The sequence below is a fragment of the Oncorhynchus masou genome, unplaced genomic scaffold, assembly GCF_036934945.1.
Source record: "Oncorhynchus masou masou isolate Uvic2021 unplaced genomic scaffold, UVic_Omas_1.1 unplaced_scaffold_545, whole genome shotgun sequence".
Taxonomy (NCBI): domain Eukaryota; kingdom Metazoa; phylum Chordata; class Actinopteri; order Salmoniformes; family Salmonidae; genus Oncorhynchus; species Oncorhynchus masou.
In genome coordinates this window covers 518,350-544,839 of record NW_027011865.1, presented here as the reverse complement: position 1 = coordinate 544,839, position 26,490 = coordinate 518,350, and the positions used below count along the sequence as shown (strand labels likewise).

The window sequence follows — 26,490 nt, the reverse complement described above, 5'->3', positions numbered from 1 at the left end:
CTCCTCTTCAGTGACAGGACAGTACCTGGTTGTCTGATCCTAGCTCCTCCCCCTCTCTCTCTCCTCCCCAGTGACAGGACAGTACCTGGTTGTCTGATCCTAGCTCCTCCCCCTCTCTCTCCTCCTCAGTGACAGGACAGTACCTGGTTGTCTGATCCTAGCTCCTCCCCCTGTCTCTCTCCTCCTTAATGACAGGACAGTACCTGGTTGTCTGACCCTAGCTCCACCCTCTCTCTCCTCCTCAGTGACAGGACAGTACCTGGTTGTCTGATCCTAGCTCCTCCCCCTGTCTCTCTCCTCCTTAATGACAGGACAGTACCTGGTTGTCTGATCCTAGCTCCTCCCCCTCTCTCTCTCCTCCCCAGTGACAGGACAGTACCTGGTTGTCTGATCCTAGCTCCTCCCTCTCTCTCCTCCTCAGTGACAGGACAGTACCTGGTTGTCTGATCCTAGCTCCGCCCCCTCTCTCTCTCCTCCTCAGTGACAGGACAGTACCTGGTTGTCTGATCCTAGCTCCTCCCCCTCTCTCTCTCCTCCTCAGTGACAGGACAGTACCCGGTTGTCTGACCCTAGCTCCTCCCCCTCTCTCTCTCCTCCCCAGTGACAGGACAGTACCTGGTTGTCTGACCCTAGCTCCTCCCTCTCTCTCCTCCTCAGTGACAGGACAGTACCTGGTTGTCTGATCCTAGCTCCTCCCCCTCTCTCTCTCCTCCCCAGTGACAGGACAGTACCTGGTTGTCTGATCCTAGCTCCTCCCTCTCTCTCCTCTTCAGTGACAGGACAGTACCTGGTTGTCTGATTCTAGCTCCTCCCTCTCTCTCCTCTTCAGTGACAGGGCAGTACCTGGTTGTCTGAACCTAGCTCCTCCCCCTCTCTCTCCTCTTCAGTGACAGGGCAGTATCTGGTTGTCTGATCCTAGCTCCTCCCTCTCTCTCCTCCTCAGTGACAGGACAGTACCTGGTTGTCTGATCCTAGCTCCTCCCCCTCTCTCTCTCCTCCCCAGTGACAGGACAGTACCTGGTTGTCTGATCCTAGCTCCTCCCTTTCTCTCTCCTCCTCAGTGACAGGACAGTACCTGGTTGTCTGATCCTAGCTCCTCCCACTCGCTCCTCCTCAGTGACAGGACAGTACCTGGTTGTCTGATCCTAGCTCCTCCCTCTCTCTCCTCTTCAGTGACAGGGCAGTACCCGGTTGTCTGATCCTAGCTCCTCCCTCTCTCTCCTCCTTAGTGACAGGACAGTACCTGGTTGTCTGATCCTAGCTCCTCCCCCTCTCTCTCTCCTCCTCAGTGACAGGACAGTACCTGGTTGTCTGATCCTAGCTCCTCCCCCTCTCTCTCTCCTCCCCAGTGACAGGACAGTACCTGGTTGTCTGATCCTAGCTCCTCCCCCTCTCTCTCTCCTCCTCAGTGACAGGACAGTACCTGGTTGTCTGATCCTAGCTCCTCCCTCTCTCTCTCCTCCTCAGTGACAGGACAGTACCTGGTTGTCTGATCCTAGCTCCTCCCTCTCTCTCTCCTCCTCAGTGACAGGACAGTACCTGGTTGTCTGATCCTAGCCCCTCCCCCTCTCTCTCCTCCTCAGTGACAGGACAGTACCTGGTTGTCTGATCCTAGCTCCTCCCCCTGTCTCTCTCCTCCTCAGTGACAGGACAGTACCTGGTTGTCTGATCCTAGCTCCTCCCCTCTCTCTCTCTCCTCAGTGACAGGACAGTACCTGGTTGTCTGATCCTAGCTCCTCCCCCTCTCTCTCCTCCTCAGTGACAGGACAGTACCTGGTTGTCTGATCCTAGCTCCTCCCCCTCTCTCTCCTCTTCAGTGACAGGACAGTACCTGGTTGTCTGATCCTAGCTCCTCCCCCTCTCTCTCCTCCTCAGTGACAGGACAGTACCTGGTTGTCTGATCCTAGCTCCTCCCTTTCTCTCTCCTCTTCAGTGACAGGGCAGTACCTGGTTGTCTGATCCTAGCTCCTCCCCCTCTCTCTCCTCTTCAGTGACAGGACAGTACCTGGTTGTCTGATCCTATCTCCTCCCTCTCTCTCCTCCTCAGTGACAGGACAGTACCTGGTTGTCTGATCCTAGCTCCTCCCCCTCTCTCTCCTCCTCAGTGACAGGACAGTACCTGGTTGTCTGATCCTAGCTCCTCCCCCTGTCTCTCTCCTCCTCAGTGACAGGACAGTACCTGGTTGTCTGATCCTAGCTCCTCCCCCTGTCTCTCTCCTCCTCAGTGACAGGACAGTACCTGGTTGTCTGATCCTAGCTCCTCCCCCTCTCTCTCCTCCTCAGTGACAGGACAGTACCTGGTTGTCTGATCCTAGCTCCTCCCCTCTCTCTCCTCCTCAGTGACAGGACAGTACCAGGTTGTCTGATCCTAGCTCCTCCCCCTCTCTCTCCTCCTCAGTGACAGGACAGTACCTGGTTGTCTGATCCTAGCTCCTCCCCCTCTCTCTCCTCCTCAGTGACAGGACAGTACCTGGTTGTCTGATCCTAGCTCCTCCCCCTCTCTCTCCTCCTCAGTGACAGGACAGTACCTGGTTGTCTGATCCTAGCTCCTCCCTCTCTCTCTCTCTCCTCCTCAGTGACAGGACAGTACCTGGTTGTCTGATCCTAGCTCCTCCCCCTCTCTCTCTCTCCTCCTCAGTGACAGGACAGTACCTGGTTGTCTGATCCTAGCTCCACCCTCTCTCTCCTCCTCAGTGACAGGACAGTACCTGGTTGTCTGATCCTAGCTCCTCCCCCTCTCTCTCCTCCTCAGTGACAGGGCAGTACCTGGTTGTCTGATCCTAGCTCCTCCCCCTCTCTCTCTCCTCCTCGGTGACAGGACAGTACCTGGTTGTCTGATCCTAGCTCCTCCCCCTCTCTCTCCTCCTCAGTGACAGGACAGTACCAGGTTGTCTGATCCTAGCTCCTCCCCCTCTCTCTCTCCTCAGTGACAGGACAGTACCTGGTTGTCTGATCCTAGCTCCTCCCCTCTCTCTCCTCCTCAGTGACAGGACAGTACCTGGTTGTCTGATCCTAGCTCCTCCCCCTGTCTCTCTCCTCCTCAGTGACAGGACAGTACCTGGTTGTCTGATCCTAGCTCCTCCCCCCCTCTCTCTCCTCCTCAGTGACAGGACAGTACCTGGTTGTCTGATCCTAGCTCCTCCCCCTCTCTCTCTGCCTCAGTGACAGGACAGTACCAGGTTGTCTGATCCTAGCTCCTCCCCTCTCTCTCCTCCTCAGTGACAGGACAGTACCTGGTTGTCTGATCCTAGCTCCTCCCCCTCTCTCTCCTCCTCAGTGACAGGACAGTACCAGGTTGTCTGATCCTAGCTCCTCCCCCTCTCTCTCCTCCTCAGTGACAGGACAGTACCTGGTTGTCTGATCCTAGCTCCTCCCTCTCTCTCTCTCTCCTCCTCAGTGACAGGACAGTACCTGGTTGTCTGATCCTAGCTCCTCCCCTCTCTCTCTCTCCTCCTCAGTGACAGGACAGTACCTGGTTGTCTGATCCTAGCTCCACCCTCTCTCTCCTCCTCAGTGACAGGACAGTACCTGGTTGTCTGATCCTAGCTCCTCCCCCTCTCTCTCTCTCCTCCTCAGTGACAGGGCAGTACCTGGTTGTCTGATCCTAGCTCCTCCCCCTCTCTCTCTCCTCCTCGGTGACAGGACAGTACCTGGTTGTCTGATCCTAGCTCCTCCCCCTCTCTCTCTCCTCCTCAGTGACAGGACAGTACCTGGTTGTCTGATCCTAGCTCCTCCCTCTCTCTCCTCCTCAGTGACAGGACAGTACCTGGTTGTCTGATCCTAGCTCCTCCCCCTCTCTCTCCTCCCCAGTGACAGGGCAGACATATGTTACCTGTCTGTCTGTGTGTGGAACTGTCCAGTCTGCTCCTCAGGGGACTGCGTCTGGACGGGCTTCTCCTTGGGCTCCTACGGGGCCCGGGGCCATTTCTCTGAGGGGAGGTGATGGAGCCGTCTGGGTCCCCCAGGCCCTCCTCATCCACATCCAACAGGGAGGAGCAGTCAGGGTCCATGCCCAGAGAGGACACACTCAGACGGTCACAGTTACCATCCTGGAGGGGGTGGACAATGGAGGTTCAGGAACAAAATAAATGTTGCTGTAATGTGTTTGAGAATCTGAGAGGCACCTAGTTGCATTAGGTAGTGGGATGTGGACAAGACACTTTGATTCATGTCACACAGTATTACAAAATATCTTAAGCCATTCAGAAATGTGTTATTTTGACTGACGCACCAGCAGAACACCCTCCATTGACAAAGCGCTGAGCGTACCTTGGTGGGCGCGGTGTAGGAGGTGGCCAGGCGAGAGTACCACCGGCTAGCCTTCTCCGCCACACCTTTCCCTGCCGAGAACATGCTGCTCTTCAACACATCCAGGGTGGGGGTGAGGAGCTGGTCCAGGGCGAAGGAGGAGGAGGACAGAGACGGGGACAGCAAACCCAGGTCCCTGTCTCTCCCTCTCCCGGTAGGGGCTGGGCTGTGGGCTGGGGGTGGAGTGGGGACAGGGGGTGAGGACCAGAGCCTCTGTCTGGCAGGCTGGGAGGGCGAGGGGGAGTTGTGGGTCCTGGAGCGAGGTAATGCTCCTGTCCTGAGAGGGGAGGTATGGGGGAGACTGGGCCCGTCGGGGTGGTGATAAGTGGGGGAGGAGGGTGGAGGAACAGGGGGCTGGAGGGGTCCTGGAGGTCCATACTGGGTGTCCGGCTGTTCAGCGGAGAACCCATATGGTTCATGTACATCTCTATCTCCCTAGCCAGGTGGTCCTGGCGCCGGCCCGTAGGGGTCACGACCCCATCCATCTCTACTTCCAGGTCGTCCTCTCTGTCTCCCTGGGACTTGGACTCGGCCGCCAGGAGGGACAGCGGGTCGAAGCCTGTCTCGATCCCCGTTCGTTTAACGGTGCCCCGCCAGGCTGAGGCCACACCCACACCGCCATAGCTGGCGCTGCGTTCCACTGTCCTCTTCCGTGATTGGCTGGTTTTAGCAACGCTCTCTGTGGTTGGTCCGTCCAGATCTAGGTCCTCCAGATCAAAGATGGCGTCTGTATTATTCTTGTCATTCTGGTCCTCGTCACTCCAGTCCCTCTCCTCTCCGTCTTCAGGGCTGTCTCTACGTCTGCAGCGCCTGATGGAGAAATGAAGAGATCAGATACTCTGCCTTTATCAATACAGGTTACTCTGCCTTTATTAATACAGGTTACTCTCCCTTTATTAATACAGGTTACTCTCCCTCTGCCTTTATCAATACAGGTTACTCTCCCTCTACCTTTATTAATACAGGTTACTCTCCCTCTCCCTTTATTAATACAGGTTACTCTCCCTCTCCCTTTATCAATACAGGTTACTCTCCCTCTGCCTTTATCAATACAGGTTACTCTCCCTCTCCCTTTATCAATACAGGTTACTCTCCCTCTCCCTTTATTAATACAGGTTACTCTCCCTTTATCAATACAGGTTACTCTCCCTCTCCCTTTATTAATACAGGTTACTCTCCCTTTATTAATACAGGTTACTCTCCCTCTACCTTTATTAATACAGGTTACTCTCCCTCTACCTTTATTAATACAGGTTACTCTCCCTCTCCCTTTATCAATACAGGTTACTCTCCCTCTCCCTTTATTAATACAGGTTACTCTCCCTCTGCCTTTATTAATACAGGTTACTCTCCCTCTGCATTTATCAATACAGGTTACTCTCACTCTGCCTTTATTAATACAGGTTACTCTCCCTTTATCAATACAGGTTACTCTCCCTCTGCCTTTATTAATACAGGTTACTCTCCCTTTATCAATACAGGTTACTCTGCCTCTACGTTTATTAATACAGGTTACTCTCCCTCTGCCTTTATTAATACAGGTTACTCTCCCTTTATTAATACAGGTTACTCTCCCTCTACCTTTATTAATACAGGTTACTCTCCCTCTCCCTTTATCAATACAGGTTACTCTCCCTCTCCCTTTATTAATACAGGTTACTCTCCCTCTGCCTTTATTAATACAGGTTACTCTCCCTCTGCATTTATCAATACAGGTTACTCTCACTCTGCCTTTATTAATACAGGTTACTCTCCCTTTATCAATACAGGTTACTCTCCCTCTGCCTTTATTAATACAGGTTACTCTCCCTTTATTAATACAGGTTACTCTCCCTCTGCCTTTATTAATACAGGTTACTCTCCCTTTATCAATACAGGTTACTCTCCCTCTGCCTTTATTAATACAGGTTACTCTCCCTTTATTAATACAGGTTACTCTCCCTCAACCTTTATTAATACAGGTTACTGTCCCTCTCCCTTTATCAATACAGGTTACTCTCATTCTGCCTTTATTAATACAGGTTACTCTCCCTTTATCAATACAGGTTACTCTCCCTCTGCCTTTATTAATACAGGTTACTCTCCCTTTATTAATACAGGTTACTCTCCCTTTATCAATACAGGTTACTCTCCCTCTACCTTTATTAATACAGGTTACTCTCCCTCTCCCTTTATCAATACAGGTTACTCTAACTCTGCCTTTATTAATACAGGTTACACTCCCTTTATTAATACAGGTTACTCTCCCTCTGCCTTTATTAATACAGGTTACTCTCCCTCTACCTTTATCAATACAGGTTACTCTCACTCTGCCTTTATTAATACAGGTTACTCTCACTCTATTAATACAGGTTACTCTCCCTCTGCCTTTATTAATACAGGTTACTCTCCCTTTATTAATACAGGTTACTCTCCCTCTGCCTTTATTAATACAGGTTACTCTCCCTTTATTAATACATGTTACTCTCCCTCTGCCTTTATTAATACAGGTTACTCTCCCTTTATTAATACAGGTTACTCTCCCTCTGCCTTTATTAATACAGGTTACTCTCCTTTATTAATACAGGTTACTCTCCCTCTGCCTTTATTAATACAGGTTACTCTCCTTTATTAATACATGTTACTCTCCCTCTGCCTTTATTAATACAGGTTACTCTCCCTCTGCCTTTATTAATACAGGTTACTCTCCTTTTATTAATACAGGTTACTCTCCCTTTATTAATACAGGTCACTCTCCCTCTCCCTTTATTAATACAGGTTACTCTCCCTCTGCCTTTATCAATACAGGTTACTCTCCCTTTATCAATACAGATTACTCTCCTTTATTAATACAGGTTACTCTCCCTTTATTAATACAGGTTACTCTCCCTCTGCCTTTATTAATACAGGTTACTCTCCCTCTCCCTTTATCAATACAGGTTACTCTCCCTTTATTAATACAGGTTACTCCCCCTCTGCCTTTATTAATACAGGTTACTCTCCCTTTATTAATACAGGTTACTCTCCCTTTATCAATACAGGTTACTCTCCCTTTATCAATACAGACTACTCTCCCTTTATTAATACTGGTTACTCTCCCTCTGACTTTATTAATACAGGTTACTCTCCCTTTATTAATACAGGTTACTCTCCTTTTATCAATACAGGTTACTCTCCCTTTATCAATACAGATTACTCTCCCTTTATTAATACAGGTTACTCTCCCTCTGACTTTATTAATACAGGTTACTCTCCCTTTATTAATACAGGTTACTCTCCCTTTATTAATACAGGTTACTCTCCCTTTATCAATACAGGTTACTCTCCCTTTATCAATACAGATTACTCTCCCTTTATTAATACAGGTTACTCTCCCTCTACCTTTATCAATACAGGTTACTCTCACTCTGCCTTTATTAATACAGGTTACTCTCACTCTATTAATACAGGTTACTCTCCCTCTGCCTTTATTAATACAGGTTACTCTCCCTTTATTAATACAGGTTACTCTCCCTCTGCCTTTATTAATACAGGTTACTCTCCCTTTATTAATACATGTTACTCTCCCTCTGCCTTTATTAATACAGGTTACTCTCCCTTTATTAATACAGGTTACTCTCCCTCTGCCTTTATTAATACAGGTTACTCTCCCTTTATTAATACAGGTTACTCTCCCTCTGCCTTTATTAATACAGGTTACTCTCCCTTTATTAATACATGTTACTCTCCCTCTGCCTTTATTAATACAGGTTACTCTCCCTCTGCCTTTATTAATACAGGTTACTCTCCTTTTATTAATACAGGTTACTCTCCCTTTATTAATACAGGTCACTCTCCCTCTCCCTTTATTAATACAGGTTACTCTCCCTCTGCCTTTATCAATACAGGTTACTCTCCCTTTATCAATACAGATTACTCTCCCTTTATTAATACAGGTTACTCTCCCTTTATTAATACAGGTTACTCTCCCTTTATTAATACAGGTTACTCTCCCTCTGCCTTTATTAATACAGGTTACTCTCCCTCTCCCTTTATCAATACAGGTTACTCTCCCTTTATTAATACAGGTTACTCCCCCTCTGCCTTTATTAATACAGGTTACTCTCCCTTTATCAATACAGGTTACTCTCCCTTTATCAATACAGACTACTCTCCCTTTATTAATACTGGTTACTCTCCCTCTGACTTTATTAATACTGGTTACTCTCCCTTTATTAATACAGGTTACTCTCCCTTTATCAATACAGGTTACTCTCCCTTTATCAATACAGATTACTCTCCCTTTATTAATACAGGTTACTCTCCCTCTGACTTTATTAATACAGGTTACTCTCCCTTTATTAATACAGGTTACTCTCCCTTTATTAATACAGGTTACTCTCCCTTTATCAATACAGGTTACTCTCCCTTTATCAATACAGATTACTCTCCCTTTATTAATACAGGTTACTCTCCCTCTGCCTTTATTAATACAGGTTACCCTCCCTCTGCCTTTATCAATACAGGTTACTCTCCCTTTATCAATACAGATTACTCTCCCTTTATTAATACAGGTTACTCTCCCTCTACCTTTATTAATACAGGTTACTCTCCCTCTACCTTTATTAATACAGGTTACTCTCCCTCTCCCTTTATCAATACAGGTTACTCTCCCTCTCCCTTTATTAATACAGGTTACTCTCCCTCTGCCTTTATTAATACAGGTTACTCTCCCTCTGCATTTATCAATACAGGTTACTCTCACTCTGCCTTTATTAATACAGGTTACTCTCCCTTTATCAATACAGGTTACTCTCCCTCTGCCTTTATTAATACAGGTTACTCTCCCTTAACCTTTATTAATACAGGTTACTGTCCCTCTCCCTTTATCAATACAGGTTACTCTCATTCTGCCTTTATTAATACAGGTTACTCTCCCTTTATCAATACAGGTTACTCTCCCTCTGCCTTTATTAATACAGGTTACTCTCCCTTTATTAATACAGGTTACTCTCCCTCTACCTTTATTAATACAGGTTACTCTCCCTCTCCCTTTATCAATACAGGTTACTCTAACTCTGCCTTTATTAATACAGGTTACACTCCCTTTATTAATACAGGTTACTCTCCCTCTGCCTTTATTAATACAGGTTACTCTCCCTCTACCTTTATCAATACAGGTTACTCTCACTCTGCCTTTATTAATACAGGTTACTCTCACTCTATTAATACAGGTTACTCTCTCTCTGCCTTTATTAATACAGGTTACTCTCCCTTTATTAATACAGGTTACTCTCCCTCTGCCTTTATTAATACAGGTTACTCTCCCTTTATTAATACATGTTACTCTCCCTCTGCCTTTATTAATACAGGTTACTCTCCCTTTATTAATACAGGTTACTCTCCCTCTGCCTTTATTAATACAGGTTACTCTCCCTTTATTAATACAGGTTACTCTCCCTCTGCCTTTATTAATACAGGTTACTCTCCCTTTATTAATACATGTTACTCTCCCTCTGCCTTTATTAATACAGGTTACTCTCCCTCTGTCTTTATTAATACAGGTTACTCTCCTTTTATTAATACAGGTTACTCTCCCTTTATTAATACAGGTCACTCTCCCTCTCCCTTTATTAATACAGGTTACTCTCCCTCTGCCTTTATCAATACAGGTTACTCTCCCTTTATCAATACGGATTACTCTCCCTTTATTAATACAGGTTACTCTCCCTTTATTAATACAGGTTACTCTCCCTCTGCCTTTATTAATACAGGTTACTCTCCCTCTCCCTTTATCAATACAGGTTACTCTCCCTTTATTAATACAGGTTACTCCCCCTCTGCCTTTATTAATACAGGTTACTCTCCCTTTATTAATACAGGTTACTCTCCCTTTATCAATACAGGTTACTCTCCCTTTATCAATACAGACTACTCTCCCTTTATTAATACTGGTTACTCTCCCTCTGACTTTATTAATACAGGTTACTCTCCCTTTATTAATACAGGTTACTCTCCCTTTATCAATACAGGTTACTCTCCCTTTATCAATACAGATTACTCTCCCTTTATTAATACAGGTTACTCTCCCTCTGACTTTATTAATACAGGTTACTCTCCCTTTATTAATACAGGTTACTCTCCCTTTATTAATACAGGTTACTCTCCCTTTATCAATACAGGTTACTCTCCCTTTATCAATACAGATTACTCTCCCTTTATTAATACAGGTTACTCTCCCTTTATTAATACAGGTTACTCTCCCTCTGCCTTTATCAATACAGGTTACTCTCCCTTTATCAATACAGATTACTCTCCCTTTATTAATACAGGTTACTCTCCCTCTCCCTTTATTAATACAGGTTACTCTCCCTTTATTAATACAGGTTACTCTCCCTTTATCAATACAGGTTACTCTCCCTTTATCAATACAGATTACTCTCCCTTTATTAATACAGGTTACTCTCCCTCTGCCTTCATTAATACATGTTACTCTGCCTTTATTAATACAGGTTACTCTCCCTCTACCTTTATTAATACAGGTTACTCTCCCTCTGCCTGTATCAATACAGGTTACTCTCCCTCTGCCTTTATTAATACAGGTTACTCTCCCTTTATTAATACAGGTTACTCTCCCTCTCCCTTTATTAATACAGGTTACTCTCCCTTTATCAATACAGGTTACTCTGCCTCTACGTTTATTAATACAGGTTACTCTCCCTCTCCCTTTATTAATACAGGTTACTCTCCCTTTATTAATACAGGTTACTCTCCCTTTATTAATACAGGTTACTCTCCCTTTATTAATACAGGTTACTCTCCCTCTACCTTTATTAATACAGGTTACTCTCCCTCTACCTTTATTAATACAGGTTACTCTCCCTCTTCCTTTATTAATACAGACTACTCTCACTGAGATCAAATCTCTTTCACAAGATGTCAGCGGGTCAGTAACGTTCCACATCAATGATGTTCACCTGGTTCTACCCCCAGTTGCTCCAGCCCCCTCTGACCCTCCCAGGACTAACGACCGCGGCCTGTTGGTCTGGCTGAAGCTGGTCCCCTGGAGGATCTTGGTGTCTGCCCCCAGGTTCTCTGCTATCCTGGCTGGGTCAGTCTCTCCCTGGTGCAGTCCCAGACCCAACACTGGAGTGCCACTGCTACCAACCCTGTTGTCTCCACTCAGTCTGCACCCTCGCACACCCTGCCAGTCATGGCCTGGAGAGGAGGGGAGAGGAGGTGAAGAGGGGAGTGGATAGAAGAGGAGGGGAGAGGAGAAGAGGATGAGAGAGGAGGGGCGAGGAGGTGAGAGGAGGAGAGAGGGGAGACAATGGGAGAGGAGGAGAGGAGGGGAGAAGAGGAGAAAGGAGGGGAGAAGAGGTGAGGAGAGGTGAGAGGAGGGGAGAGGAGAGGAAAGAGAGGGGAGAGGAGGTGAGGGGAGGTGAGAGGAGGGGAGAGGAGAAGAGGATGGGAGAGACAAGGGGAGAGGAGGAGAGAGGAGAGGTGAGAGGAAAGGAGGGAGGAGAAGGAGGAGGGAGGGACAAGGGGAGAGGAGGAGAGGAGAGGAGGTGAGGAGGTGAGGAGGAGGGGAGGTGAGGAGGAAAGGAGGGAGGAGAAGAGAGGAGGAGGGGAGAGACAAGGGGAGAGGAGGAGAGGAGAGAGGAGAGGAGGGGAGGTGAGGAGGAAAGGAGGGAGGAGAAGAGAGGAGAGGAGGGGGAGAGACAAGGGGAGAGGAGGAGAGAGGAGAGAGTTGGGGAGGTGAGAGGAAAGGAGGGAGGAGAAGAGAGGAGGAAGGAGGAGGGGAGAGACAATGGGAGAGGAGGTGAGAGGAGAGGAGGGGAGAGGAAAGGAGGGAGGAGAGGAGAGGAGGAAGGAGGAGGGGAGAGGAGGAGAGAGGAGAGGAGGGGAGGTGAGAGGAAAGGAGGGAGGAGAAGAGAGGAGGAAGGAGGAGGGGAGAGACAAGGGGAGGAGGAGAGAGGAGAGAGGAGGGGAGGTGAGAGGAAAGGAGGGAGGAGAAGAGAGGAGGAAGGAGGAGGGGAGAGACAAGGGGAGAGGAGGTGAGAGGAGAGGAGGGGAGGTGAGAGGAAAGGAGGGAGGAGAGGAGAGGAGGAGGGGAGAGACAAGGGGAGAGGAGGAGAGAGTTGGGGAGGTGAGAGGAAAGGAGGGAGGAGAAGAGAGGAGGAAGGAGGAGGGGAGAGACAAGGGGAGAGGAGGAGAGAGGAGAGAGGAGGGGAGGTGAGAGGAAAGGAGGGAGGAGAAGAGAGGAGGAAGGAGGAGGGGAGAGACAAGGGGAGAGGAGGTGAGAGGAGAGGAGGGGAGGTGAGAGGAAAGGAGGGAGGAGAGGAGAGGAGGAGACTTTATTATCTCTCTATCTGTCATGGTCCTTTGGGCAGGAAAGACACTATTCTCCTGAAACATGACATGTTCTCCACAACATACAGTCAACTGAGTAAAGAGACATGTTCTCCACAACATACAGTCAACTGAGTAGAGAGACATGTTCTCCACAACATACAGTCAACTGAGTAAAGAGACATGTTCTCCACAACATACAGTCAACTGAGTAAAGAGACATGTTCTCCACAACATACAGTCAACTGAGTAGAGAGACATGTTCTCCACAACATACAGTCAACTGAGTAGAGAGACATGTTCTCCACAACATACAGTCAACTGAGTAGAGAGACATGTTCTCCACAACATACAGTCAACTGAGTAGAGAGACATGTTCTCCACAACATACAGTCAACTGAGTAAAGAGACATGTTCTACACAACATACAGTCAACTGAGTAGAGAGACATGTTCTCCACAACATACAGTCAACTGAGTAGAGAGACATGTTCTCCACAACATACAGTCAACTGAGTAAAGAGACATGTTCTCCACAACATACAGTCAACTGAGTAAAGAGACATGTTCTCCACAACATACAGTCAACTGAGTAAAGAGACATGTTCTCCACAACATACAGTCAACTGAGTAAAGAGACATGTTCTCCACAACATACAGTCAACTGAGTAGAGAGACATGTTCTCCACAACATACAGTCAACTGAGTAGAGAGACATGTTCTCCACAACATACAGTCAACTGAGTAAAGAGACATGTTCTCCACAACATACAGTCAACTGAGTAAAGAGACATGTTCTCCACAACATACAGTCAACTGAGTAAAGAGACATGTTCTCCACAACATACAGTCAACTGAGTAGAGAGACATGTTCTCCACAACATACAGTCAACTGAGTAAAGAGACATGTTCTCCACAACATACAGTCAACTGAGTAAAGAGACATGTTCTCCACAACATACAGTCAACTGAGTAAAGAGACATGTTCTCCACAACATACAGTCAACTGAGTAGAGAGACATGTTCTCCACAACATACAGTCAACTGATTAAAGAGACATGTTCTCCACAACATACAGTCAACTGAGTAAAGAGACATGTTCTCCACAACATACAGTCAACTGAGTAAAGAGACATGTTCTCCACAACATACAGTCAACTGAGTAAAGAGACATGTTCTCCACAACATACAGTCAACTGAGTAAAGAGACATGTTCTCCACAACATACAGTCAACTGAGTAAAGAGACATGTTCTCCACAACATACAGTCAACTGAGTAAAGAGACATGTTCTACACAACATACAGTCAACTGAGTAAAGAGACATGTTCTCCACAACATACAGTCAACTGAGTAAAGAGACATGTTCTCCACAACATACAGTCAACTGAGTAGAGAGACATGTTCTCCACAACATACAGTCAACTGAGTAAAGAGACATGTTCTCCACAACATACAGTCAACTGAGTAAAGAGACATGTTCTCCACAACATACAGTCAACTGAGTAGAGAGACATGTTCTCCACAACATACAGTCAACTGAGTAGAGAGACATGTTCTCCACAACATACAGTCAACTGAGTAGAGAGACATGTTCTCCACAACATACAGTCAACTGAGTAGAGAGACATGTTCTCCACAACATACAGTCAACTGAGTAAAGAGACATGTTCTACACAACATACAGTCAACTGAGTAGAGAGACATGTTCTCCACAACATACAGTCAACTGAGTAGAGAGACATGTTCTCCACAACATACAGTCAACTGAGTAAAGAGACATGTTCTCCACAACATACAGTCAACTGAGTAAAGAGACATGTTCTCCACAACATACAGTCAACTGAGTAAAGAGACATGTTCTCCACAACATACAGTCAACTGAGTAAAGAGACATGTTCTCCACAACATACAGTCAACTGAGTAGAGAGACATGTTCTCCACAACATACAGTCAACTGAGTAGAGAGACATGTTCTCCACAACATACAGTCAACTGAGTAAAGAGACATGTTCTCCACAACATACAGTCAACTGAGTAGAGAGACATGTTCTCCACAACATACAGTCAACTGAGTAAAGAGACATGTTCTCCACAACATACAGTCAACTGAGTAAAGAGACATGTTCTCCACAACATACAGTCAACTGAGTAAAGAGACATGTTCTCCACAACATACAGTCAACTGAGTAGAGAGACATGTTCTCCACAACATACAGTCAACTGAGTAAAGAGACATGTTCTCCACAACATACAGTCAACTGAGTAAAGAGACATGTTCTCCACAACATACAGTCAACTGAGTAAAGAGACATGTTCTCCACAACATACAGTCAACTGAGTAGAGAGACATGTTCTCCACAACATACAGTCAACTGAGTAAAGAGACATGTTCTACACAACATACAGTCAACTGAGTAGAGAGACATGTTCTCCACAACATACAGTCAACTGAGTAGAGACATGTTCTCCACAACATACAGTCAACTGAGTAAAGAGACATGTTCTCCACAACATACAGTCAACTGAGTAAAGAGACATGTTCTCCACAACATACAGTCAACTGAGTAAAGAGACATGTTCTCCACAACATACAGTCAACTGAGTAAAGAGACATGTTCTCCACAACATACAGTCAACTGAGTAGAGAGACATGTTCTCCACAACATACAGTCAACTGAGTAGAGAGACATGTTCTCCACAACATACAGTCAACTGAGTAAAGAGACATGTTCTCCACAACATACAGTCAACTGAGTAAAGAGACATGTTCTCCACAACATACAGTCAACTGAGTAAAGAGACATGTTCTCCACAACATACAGTCAACTGAGTAGAGAGACATGTTCTCCACAACATACAGTCAACTGAGTAAAGAGACATGTTCTCCACAACATACAGTCAACTGAGTAAAGAGACATGTTCTCCACAACATACAGTCAACTGAGTAAAGAGACATGTTCTCCACAACATACAGTCAACTGAGTAGAGAGACATGTTCTCCACAACATACAGTCAACTGATTAAAGAGACATGTTCTCCACAACATACAGTCAACTGAGTAAAGAGACATGTTCTCCACAACATACAGTCAACTGAGTAAAGAGACATGTTCTCCACAACATACAGTCAACTGAGTAAAGAGACATGTTCTCCACAACATACAGTCAACTGAGTAAAGAGACATGTTCTCCACAACATACAGTCAACTGAGTAAAGAGACATGTTCTCCACAACATACAGTCAACTGAGTAAAGAGACATGTTCTACACAACATACAGTCAACTGAGTAAAGAGACATGTTCTCCACAACATACAGTCAACTGAGTAAAGAGACATGTTCTCCACAACATACAGTCAACTGAGTAGAGAGACATGTTCTCCACAACATACAGTCAACTGAGTAAAGAGACATGTTCTCCACAACATACAGTCAACTGAGTAAAGAGACATGTTCTCCACAACATACAGTCAACTGAGTAGAGAGACATGTTCTCCACAACATACAGTCAACTGAGTAGAGAGACATGTTCTCCACAACATACAGTCAACTGAGTAGAGAGACATGTTCTCCACAACATACAGTCAACTGAGTAGAGAGACATGTTCTCCACAACATACAGTCAACTGAGTAAAGAGACATGTTCTACACAACATACAGTCAACTGAGTAGAGAGACATGTTCTCCACAACATACAGTCAACTGAGTAGAGACATGTTCTCCACAACATACAGTCAACTGAGTAAAGAGACATGTTCTCCACAACATACAGTCAACTGAGTAAAGAGACATGTTCTCCACAACATACAGTCAACTGAGTAAAGAGACATGTTCTCCACAACATACAGTCAACTGAGTAAAGAGACATGTTCTCCACAACATACAGTCAACTGAGTAGAGAGACATGTTCTCCACAACATACAGTCAACTGAGTAGAGAGACATGTTCTCCACAACATACAGTCAACTGAGTAAAGAGACATGTTCTCCACAACATACAGTCAACTGAGTAGAGAGACATGTTCTCCACAACATACAGTCAACTGAGTAAAGAGACATGTTCTCCACAACATACAGTCAACTGAGTAAAGAGACATGTTCTCCACAACATACAGTCAACTGAGTAAAGAGACATGTTCTCCACAACATACAGTCAACTGAGTAGAGAGACATGTTCTCCACAACATACAGTCAACTGAGTAAAGAGACATGTTCTCCACAACATACAGTCAACTGAGTAAAGAGACATGTTCTCCACAACATACAGTCAACTGAGTAAAGAGACATGTTCTCCACAACATACAGTCAACTGAGTAGAGATACATGTTCTCCACAACATACAGTCAACTGAGTAGAGAGACATGTTCTCCACAACATACAGTCAACTGAGTAGAGAGACATGTTCTCCACAACATACAGTCAACTGAGTAAAGAGACATGTTCTCCACAACATACAGTCAACTGAGTAGAGAGACATGTTCTCCACAACATACAGTCAACTGAGTAAAGAGACATGTTCTCCACAACATACAGTCAACTGAGTAGAGAGACATGTTCTCCACAACATACAGTCAACTGAGTAAAGAGACATGTTCTCCACAACATACAGTCAACTGAGTAGAGAGACATGTTCTCCACAACATACAGTCAACTGAGTAAAGAGACATGTTCTCCACAACATACAGTCAACTGAGTAAAGAGACATGTTCTCCACAACATACAGTCAACTGAGTAGAGAGACATGTTCTCCACAACATACAGTCAACTGAGTAGAGAGACATGTTCTCCACAACATACAGTCAACTGAGTAGAGAGACATGTTCTCCACAACATACAGTCAACTGAGTAAAGAGACATGTTCTCCACAACATACAGTCAACTGAGTAGAGAGACATGTTCTCCACAACACACAGTCAACTGAGTAAAGCATATCTACTATGCAGTACAGATGGAGACATCACAACTAGACAATCAATACAAGTCTAAATCGCTAGGTGAGTTCTGATGGATAGTTACAACAGGCTCACCGCCATCACCTACCATCCAGTACAGATATAGAGCCATATAAACAAGGCTGAATGTCAAGACAGACAGAACTAGACAGGAAATAGTTATGGGTGATAGACACAGCTGACTCACATCCTCCAGCCCTGCACTACAGAGACATCCAATACATCATGGAAGACAGACAGACAGTAAACAGACAATAGATGGATCAGTTATGAATTATAGTTATGGCTCACCTCCTCCTCCTCCTCCTCCTCCACCACTACTCCCACTGCCACCTCCCTCCTCAAGGGCACTGAGATGTCTCCTCCTCAGACTGTTGGTCTCAACCACACCTACCTCATTCAGAGAGGAGCTCAACAGGAGACCTGCTACATGGTCTGGAGAGAGAGGGTGGGGGGGGCAGAGACAGGGAGAGAAGATATAGGAGGGGGAGGTAGGGGGAGAGAAGAGAGAGGAGAGGAGAAGGAGGTATGGAGTGAGGGAGGGAGAAGAGACAGGGAGAGGGAGAGAAGAGAGGAGGGGAGAGAAGAGAGGGAGGGGGAGAGAAGAGAGAGAGGGGAGAGGGAGGTATGGAGTGAGGGAGGGAGAGGAGACAGGGAGGGAGAAGAGACAGGGAGGGGGCGAGAAGAGAGAGGAGAGGGAAGAATGGTGGAGGGAGAGTTACGAGAGAGGGAGGGGAGGGGAGGAATAGATAAACAGAATGACAGAGGGAGAGAAAGAGAGGGGGAGGGGGTGAGGGAGGGAGGGGGAGGAGGGGAGGGAGGGGGAGAGGGAGGGAGAGGAGGGGGAGAGGAGGGAGAGGAGGGGGAGAGGGAGGCAGGGAGGTAGGGAGAGAGGGAGGCAGGGAGGTAGGGAGAGAGGGAGAGGGAGGCAGGGAGGTAGGGAGAGATAGAGACAGTTAGTTCCAGGTATGTACCTGTGCTGGTTGACCCCTTGGGCTCACAGGCTGCATCGTCATAGAGACAGTTAGTTCCAGGTATGTACCTGTGCTGGTTGACCCCTTGGGCTCACAGGCTGCATCGTCATAGAGACAGTTAGTTCCAGGTATTTACCTGTGCTGGTTGACCCCTTGGGCTCACAGGCTACATCGTCATAGAGACAGTTAGTTCCAAGTATGTACCTGTGCTGGTTGACCCCTTGGGCTCACAGGCTACATCGTCATAGAGACAGTTATTTCCAGGTATGTACCTGTGCTGGTTGACCCCTTGGGCTCACAGGCTACATCGTCATAGAGACAGTTAGTTCCAGGTATGTACCTGTGCTGGTTGACCCCTTGGGCTCACAGGCTGCATCGTCATAGGGACAGTTGCCGCGGACGATGCCGGAATTATGCCGCTTGAATGGACCGTTGACCTCTGGGAAGTCCTGTTGAGGGAGACAGTCTCCACTGCTCTTAGCACTCTCTGTCTCCGACACTGGACACACACACACACACACACACACACACACACACACACACACACACACACACACACACACACACACACACACACACACACACACACACACACACACACACACACACACACACACACACACACACACACACTTAGTACAATCACACCATCAAATACAACTGAGAAAAGAATATCAAAGAATGTACATGCATCAAGTCATCAAGCCCTTAATGTTGAGATAACAGATCAGATGTACTATATAGACCTGAATACAGCACTGTAGGACAGACTAACAGACAGACCATTACACCAGGGACAGACAGACATACATACATACATACAGACAGACAGACAGACAGACAGACAGACAGACAGACAGACAGACAGACAGACAGTATAAACCTCCAGAGAGACTCTGAATATGATGTTGACAGCACCGTGGGACAGACAGACAGACAGAAAAGACAGACAGACAGACAGACAGACAGACAGACAGACAGTATAAACCTCCAGAGAGACTCTGAATATATGATGTTAACAGCACCGTGGGACAGACAGACAGCCAGACCATTACACCAGGGACAGACAGACAGTATAAACCCCCACCAGGGGGCAGCAGAGTACAGCCTGCTCTATCTGTAACATCCTCTCAGCAGGGGACCTCTGACAGAATATCTACAACTCCATAGCAACACTCACAGGAGCTGCAGTCACTCTCCTTCTTGTTGTCCTTGTCCTGGGTGCTGTCCCTGTCCAGCGGGCTGGGCTCTCCTCTACGTACCTCTTCTTTAGAGAGGGAGTCATAGCCCAGGTCTGACTGCTCACCTGGAGGACGGAGGGAAGGAGAGAGTTTTGTGCACTTCTCACCAGAACTGGCTACTGCAAGAGACACCTCATTCCTCATTTAAAACTCTAATTTGAGAAACGTGTTTGATTGAAGTTTTATGGTAGTCAATCTTGATTTCTCTGTCTCTCTCTCCCTCACATTTCTTAAAGCTCACATTGACTCTCGTCTCTCAATTTCTAACTGCAAAAAGAAAGAAAGAGAGAGAGAGATAACATTAGTCTCTCCTGGCCACCAGCTGTCTGATCTGCTCTGAGTCTTTCATCTTTCCCATGATCCTCCCTGCCTGCCTCACCGTCGTCTGTGAATAAAACATGACTCTTTCCCCTGACCAGGCTCGTATAAATCTACACCGAACGAGATGCAACAAGATTTTACTGAGTTACAGTTCATATAAGAAAAGGTCCTAATCTACTGTTTTCACACGACTGGGGATACAGATATGTATCTGCTGGTCACAGATTCCATTAAAAAAAGGTTTGCCTCACAATGGGCCTTAGGATCTCCTCGCGGTATTTTATTTTACCTTTATTTAACCAGGCAAGTCAGTTAAGAACACATTCTTATTTTCAATGACGGCCTGGGAACAGTGGGTTAACTGCCTGTTCAGGGGCAGAACGACAGATTTGTACCTTGTCAGCTCGGGGGTTTGAACTTGCAACCTTGTGGTTACTAGTCCAACGCTCTAACCACTAGGCTACCCTGCCTGCCCATACCATAACCCTGCCCATACCATAACTCTGTTCCCAACGTTGACATCAGCAAACCGCTCGCCCACACGACGCCATACACGTGGTCTGCGGTTGTGAGGCCGGTTGGACGTACTGACAAACTGTCTAAAATGACGTTGGAGGCGGCTTATGGTAGAGAATTGAACATTCAATTCTCTGGCAACAGCTCTGGTGGACATTCTTGCAGTCTGCATGTCAATTGCATTCTCCCTCAACTTGAGACATCTGTGGCATTGGTTTGTGTGACAAAACTTCACATTTTAGAGTGGCCTTTTATTGTCCCCCCCAGCACAAGGTGCACCTGTGTAATGATTATGCTGTTTAGTCAGAGCAATAAGCTTTTGGTGCCCATGGAACATTTCTGGGATCTTTTATTTCAGCTCATGAAATTGTGTACAGTGTACATCTCTATGTATCTCTCTCTCTCTCTCTGTCTCTCTCTATGATAAGATGACAACCTAACTCCCTTAACAACAAGACACTACACTCAACCCTTAAGACTGCCCCACTGAACTACAACACAGAACCTCTGCTTTCAAAGACTTCTGGAGTGTAGTCATCTGTATTATCTAAACCAGGGGTGTCAAACATACAGACTGGCCAGCGAACCCATTCAACGGCCAGCGATGGATATGGACCTATTTTCTTGTAAATGTTGAGGACGAGGACATTTGTTTTTTAACCAATTTTAATGGCAAACCTCCGGACATCGGCGAAGACCAAAATGAGTTTGACACCCCTGATCTAAAACCATTCATTATATTCCAAATGAAAGTCCTTCATCCTTGGAAGTTGTTCTGTAATTGCTACATTGCTACATTGTTAACGGTGGCTTTCAAAGTAAAGGAGAGGAAAACCTCGAAAAGAGACAAATGAGTAAAAAGGAGGAGTTCAGGCGAAGAGAGACGACACAGTAGAGGAGGTGGAGAGTGGACCGAGAGAGAGAAGAGACAGAACTAGAGACGACACAGTAGAGGAGGTGAAGAGTGGACAGAGAGAGAGAGAAGGAGACAGAACTAGAGACGACACAGTAGAGGAGGTCAAGAGTGGACAGAGAGAGAGAGAAGGAGAGACAGAACTAGAGACGACACAGTAGAGGAGGTGAAGAGTGGACAGAGAGAGAGAGAAGGAGAGACAGAACTAGAGACGACACAGTAGAGGTGAAGAGTGGACCGAGAGAGAGAGAAGGAGAGACAGAACTAGATATAGAGACAGAACTAGAGACGACACAGTAGAGGAGGTGAAGAGTGGACAGAGAGAGAAGGAGAGACAGAACTAGAGACGACTCAGTAGAGGAGGTGAAGAGTGGACAGAGAGAGAAGGAGAGACAAAACTAGAGACGACACAGTAGAGGAGGTGAAGAGTGAACCGAGAGAGAGAGAAGGAGAGACAGAACTAGATATAGAGACAGAACTAGAGACGACACAGTAGAGGAAGTGAAGAGTGGACAGAGAGAGAGAGAAGAGAGAGGAGAGACAGAACTAGAGACAACACAGTAGAGGTGAAGAGTGGACAGAGAGAGAGAGACAGAACTAGAGACGACACAGTAGAGGAGGTGAAGAGTGGACAGAGAGAGAGAGAAGGAGAGACAGAACTAGATATAGAGACAGAACTAGAGACGACACAGTAGAGGAAGTGAAGAGTGGACAGAGAGAGAGAGAAGAGAGAGGAGAGACAGAACCAGAGACAACACAGTAGAGGTGAAGAGTGGACAGAGAGAGAGAGAAGAGAGAGGAGAGACAGAACCAGAGACAACACAGTAGAGGTGAAGAGTGGACAGAGAGAGAGAAGGAGAGACAGAACTAGAGACGACACAGTAGAAGAGGTGAAGTGTGGACCGAGAGAGAGAGAAGGAGAGACAGAACTAGAGACGACACAGTAGAGGTGAAGAGTGGACAGAGAGAGAAAAAGGAGACATAACTAGATATAGAGACAGAACTAGATATAGAGACAGAACTAGACATAGAGACAGAACTAGACATAGAGACAGAACTAGACATAGAGACAGAACTAGAGACAGAACTAGACATAGAGACAGAACTAGACATAGAGACAGAACTAGACATAGAGACAGCACTAGAGACAGACAGAACTAGACATAGAGACAGAACTAGAGACAGACAGAACTAGACATAGAGACAGAACTAGACATAGAGACAGAACTAGACATAGAGACAGATCAAGAGACGGAACGAGACAGAGACAGAACTAGAGACAGAACTAGACATAGAGACAGATCTAGAGACGGAACGAGACAGAGACAGAACTAGAGACAGAACTGGACATAGAGACAGAACTAGACATAGAGACAGAACTAGAGACAGAACTAGATATAGAGACAGAACTAGACATAGAGACAGAACTAGAGACAGAACTAGAGACAGAACTAGACATAGAGACAGAACTAGACATAGAGACAGAACTAGAAACAGACAGAACTAGACATAGAGACAGCACTAGAGACAGACAGAACTAGACATAGAGACAGAACTAGAGACAGACATAACTAGACATAGAGACAGAACTAGACATAGAGACAGAACTAGACATAGAGCGAGCCAAAGAGAAAGATAGCCAGAGAGAGAGGGCCAGAGAAAGAGAGGTAGAGAGAGAAACAGAGATTGAGGTCGAGAGACACTGAGCAAGGGGCAGCGTATCAGGGAGAGGTATAGTGAAAGAGAGAGAGTTCATAGATTTACCTGAGTGGCGGGGGGAGTGGAGGTCAGAACCCCCCCAGTGTGAGTGACCCGACCGGGTGTCCGACCCCACACCGCCCCAGTCCCCGCGGCTGACTGCATGCACGGGCACACACAGCACAGGCACAGGCAGGGAGGGACGGACGGAATGGGTAGTTAGGTAAGGAGACAGCAGAGCAACCATAGTGAAGGAGGAAAAACACGGAGACAACAAGCCATGAAAGAAGAGAGGAAGAAAGGAAGGATGTAAGGAAGGATGTAAGGATCAGGCAGAGAAAGGAAGAGGGTGAGAGCAGGGAGGAGGAAGAGGGAGGCCGTGTGGAACCAATGAGAGAGGAGGGAGGCGGTGGAGGGAGGCCGTGTGGAACCAATGAGAGAGGAGGGAGGCAGTGGAGGGAGGTCGTGTGGAACCAATGAGAGAGGAGGGAGGAGGTGGAGGGAGGCCGTGTGGAACCAATGAGAGAGGAGGGAGGAGGTGGAGGGAGGCCGTGTAGAACCAATGAGAGAGGAGGGAGGCAGTGGAGGGAGGTCGTGTGGAACCAATGAGAGAGGAGGGAGGAGGTGGAGGGAGGTTGTGTGGAACCAATGAGAGAGGAGGGAGGCGGTGGAGGGAGGTCGTGTGGAACCAATGAGAGAGGAGGGAGGAGGTGGAGGGAGGCCGTGTGGAACCATTGAGAGAGGAGGGAGGCGGTGGAGGGAGGTCGTGTGGAACCAATGAGAGAGGAGGGAGGCGGTGGAGGGAGGTTGTGTGGAACCAATGAGAGAGGAGGGAGGCGGTGGAGGGAGGTCGTGTGGAACCAATGAGAGAGGAGGGAGGAGGTGGAGGGAGGCCGTGTGGAACCAATGAGAGAGGAGGGAGGAGGTGGAGGGAGGTCGTGTGGAACCATTGAGAGGAGGGAGGCGGTGGAGGGAGGTCGTGTGGAACCAATGAGAGAGGAGGGAGGAGGTGGAGGGAGGCCGTGTGGAACCAATGAGAGAGGAGGGAGGAGGTGGAGGGAGGCCGTGTGGAACCAATGAGAGAGGAGAAAAAAAGGATGTGTCAGACTGAGAAAAGGCATAGTAAGATGGCGTAGTCGGCAGCCATTTTGGGGTGTACCTGTGCTACGCCTATCGTCAGTGGGGTCTACTTTGATGGAGTCAGGGGCGCAGGAGCCCTGCTCGGCCGTGTTTGTGTCGGCAGAGCTATCCAGGCTGCCGTGACTCACAGCGTCCAGGTCGCTGCCATCTGCTCCAGAGACAACAAGGCATTAAGAGAAACTTGGACACCTTTTTGGCTCGTCAAAAACAAGGTGTTGAAACCTGTTGTGACTCGGGGGCAGTATTTTCATTTTTGGGAAAAAAAACGTTCCCGTAGTAAACGGGAAATTTTGTCAGGTCAAGATGCTAGTATATGCATATAATTGACAGCTTAGGATAGAAAACACTCTAACGTTTCCAAAACTGTAATGATATTGTCTGTGAGTATAACAGAACTGATGTTGCAGGCGAAAGCCTGAGAAAAATCCAATCCGTAAGTGCCCTATGTTTTGAAAGCGCTGCGTTCCAATGAGTCCCTATTGAGTCCCTATTGAGTTGTGAATGGGCTATCAACCAGATTACGCTTTCTACGTATTCCCCAAGGTGTCTACAGCATTGTGACGTAGTTTTACGCATTTATGTTGAAGAATAGCCGTAGGCGGCTACATTGCGCAAGTGGTCACCTGATGCCCCCAGAGAGATTCTCGCGTAAAATACAGAGGTAGCCATTACTCCAATCGGTCCTACTGAAAAACTAATTGTCCCGATGGATATATTATCAAAAAGATATTTGAAAAACACCTTGAGGATGGATTATAAACAATGTTTGCCATGTTTGTGTCGATATTTTGGAGCTAATTTGGAATATTTTTCGCCGTTTTCGTGACTGCAATTTCCAGGCAATTTCTCAGCCAAAAGTGAAGAACAAACGAAGCTATTTCGCCTACAAAAAAAAATATTTTGGGAAAAAAGAAACATTTGCTATCTGAAACTGGGAGTCTCGTGAGTGAAAACATCCGAAGCTCATCAAAGGTAAACGATTTAATTCGATTGCTTTTCTGATTTCCTGTGACCAAGTTACCTGCTGCTAGCTGGACAAAATGCTATGCTAGGCTATCGATAAACTTACACAAATTCTTGTCTAGCGTTGGCTGTAAAGCATATTTTGAAAATCTGAGATGACAGGGTGATTAACAAAAGGCTAAACCCGTGTCTCAATATATTTCATTTGTGATTTTCATGAATAGGAATATTTTCTAGGAATATTTATGTCCGTGGCGTTATGCTAATGAGTGCCAGGCGATGATTACGTTCCCGCATGCGGGATGGGTAGTTAGTATTATTAAGGGCTGAATGACTTTTTCTGTGATGGTTCTTCAGCGAGGAATATGGAGCCTAAGTCAATTTGTCTGTGAGGGATTGGAACTCTCTGTGAAAACCAAAAGGATGTGAGGGGTGCGTGTGAACTCCTCTACAGGTGTCGGTGCACGGCAGCAAGGAGTGATCCACGGCCTGGATGTCAACACAAAATGGGGCCGTCTGGCTTTAGACCAACTTAAATATTATGAACTGTACAGTGTGTGTGTGTGTGTGTGTGTGTGTGTGTGTGTGTGTGTGTGTGTGTCAAGACATCTTTAACCCAGATCCAAGTGGGCCAACAGTGAATTTGAAGCAACAGTGTTTTATAGGTCACTAGGACTACAGTGTTTTATAAATCACTAGGACTACAGTGTTGTATAGGTCACTAGGACGACAGTGTTTAATAGGTCACTAGAGGACTACAGTGTTTTATAGATCATTAGGACTACAGTGTTGTATAGGTCACTAGAGGACTACAGTGTTTAATAGGTCACTAGAGGACTATAGTGTTTTATAGGTCACTAGAGGACTACAGTGTTTTATAGGTCACTAGGACTACAGTGTTTTATAGGTCACTAGAGGACTACAGTGTTTAATAGGTCACTAGAGGACTATAGTGTTTTATAGGTCACTAGAGGACTACAGTGTTTTATAGGTCACTAGGACTACAGTGTTTTATAGGTCACTAGAGGACTACAGTGTTTTATAGGTCACTAGGACTACAGTGTTTTAGAGGTCACTAGAGGACTACAGTGTTTTATAGGTCACTAGGACTACAATGTTTTATAGGTCACTAGGACTACAGTGTTTTATAGATCAC

General features: G+C 46.4%; 1 protein-coding gene across 1 annotated transcript in view; it reads right to left on the bottom strand.

Annotated features, from left to right (window-relative positions):
• The window catches only part of LOC135536020 (C-myc promoter-binding protein-like), a gene marked incomplete at its 3' end in the record, with an annotated part of 97,893 nt that overhangs the window by 7,843 nt on the left and 63,560 nt on the right, over positions 1 to 26,490 (bottom strand). Inside the window, 8 exon segments of the mRNA XM_064962415.1 lie at positions 3,833 to 4,049; positions 4,270 to 4,616; positions 4,619 to 5,118; positions 11,244 to 11,484; positions 17,860 to 18,003; positions 18,883 to 19,041; positions 19,723 to 19,848; positions 24,391 to 24,519. Of these exon segments, the coding sequence (XP_064818487.1) occupies positions 3,833 to 4,049; positions 4,270 to 4,616; positions 4,619 to 5,118; positions 11,244 to 11,484; positions 17,860 to 18,003; positions 18,883 to 19,041; positions 19,723 to 19,848; positions 24,391 to 24,519 (1,863 nt within the window).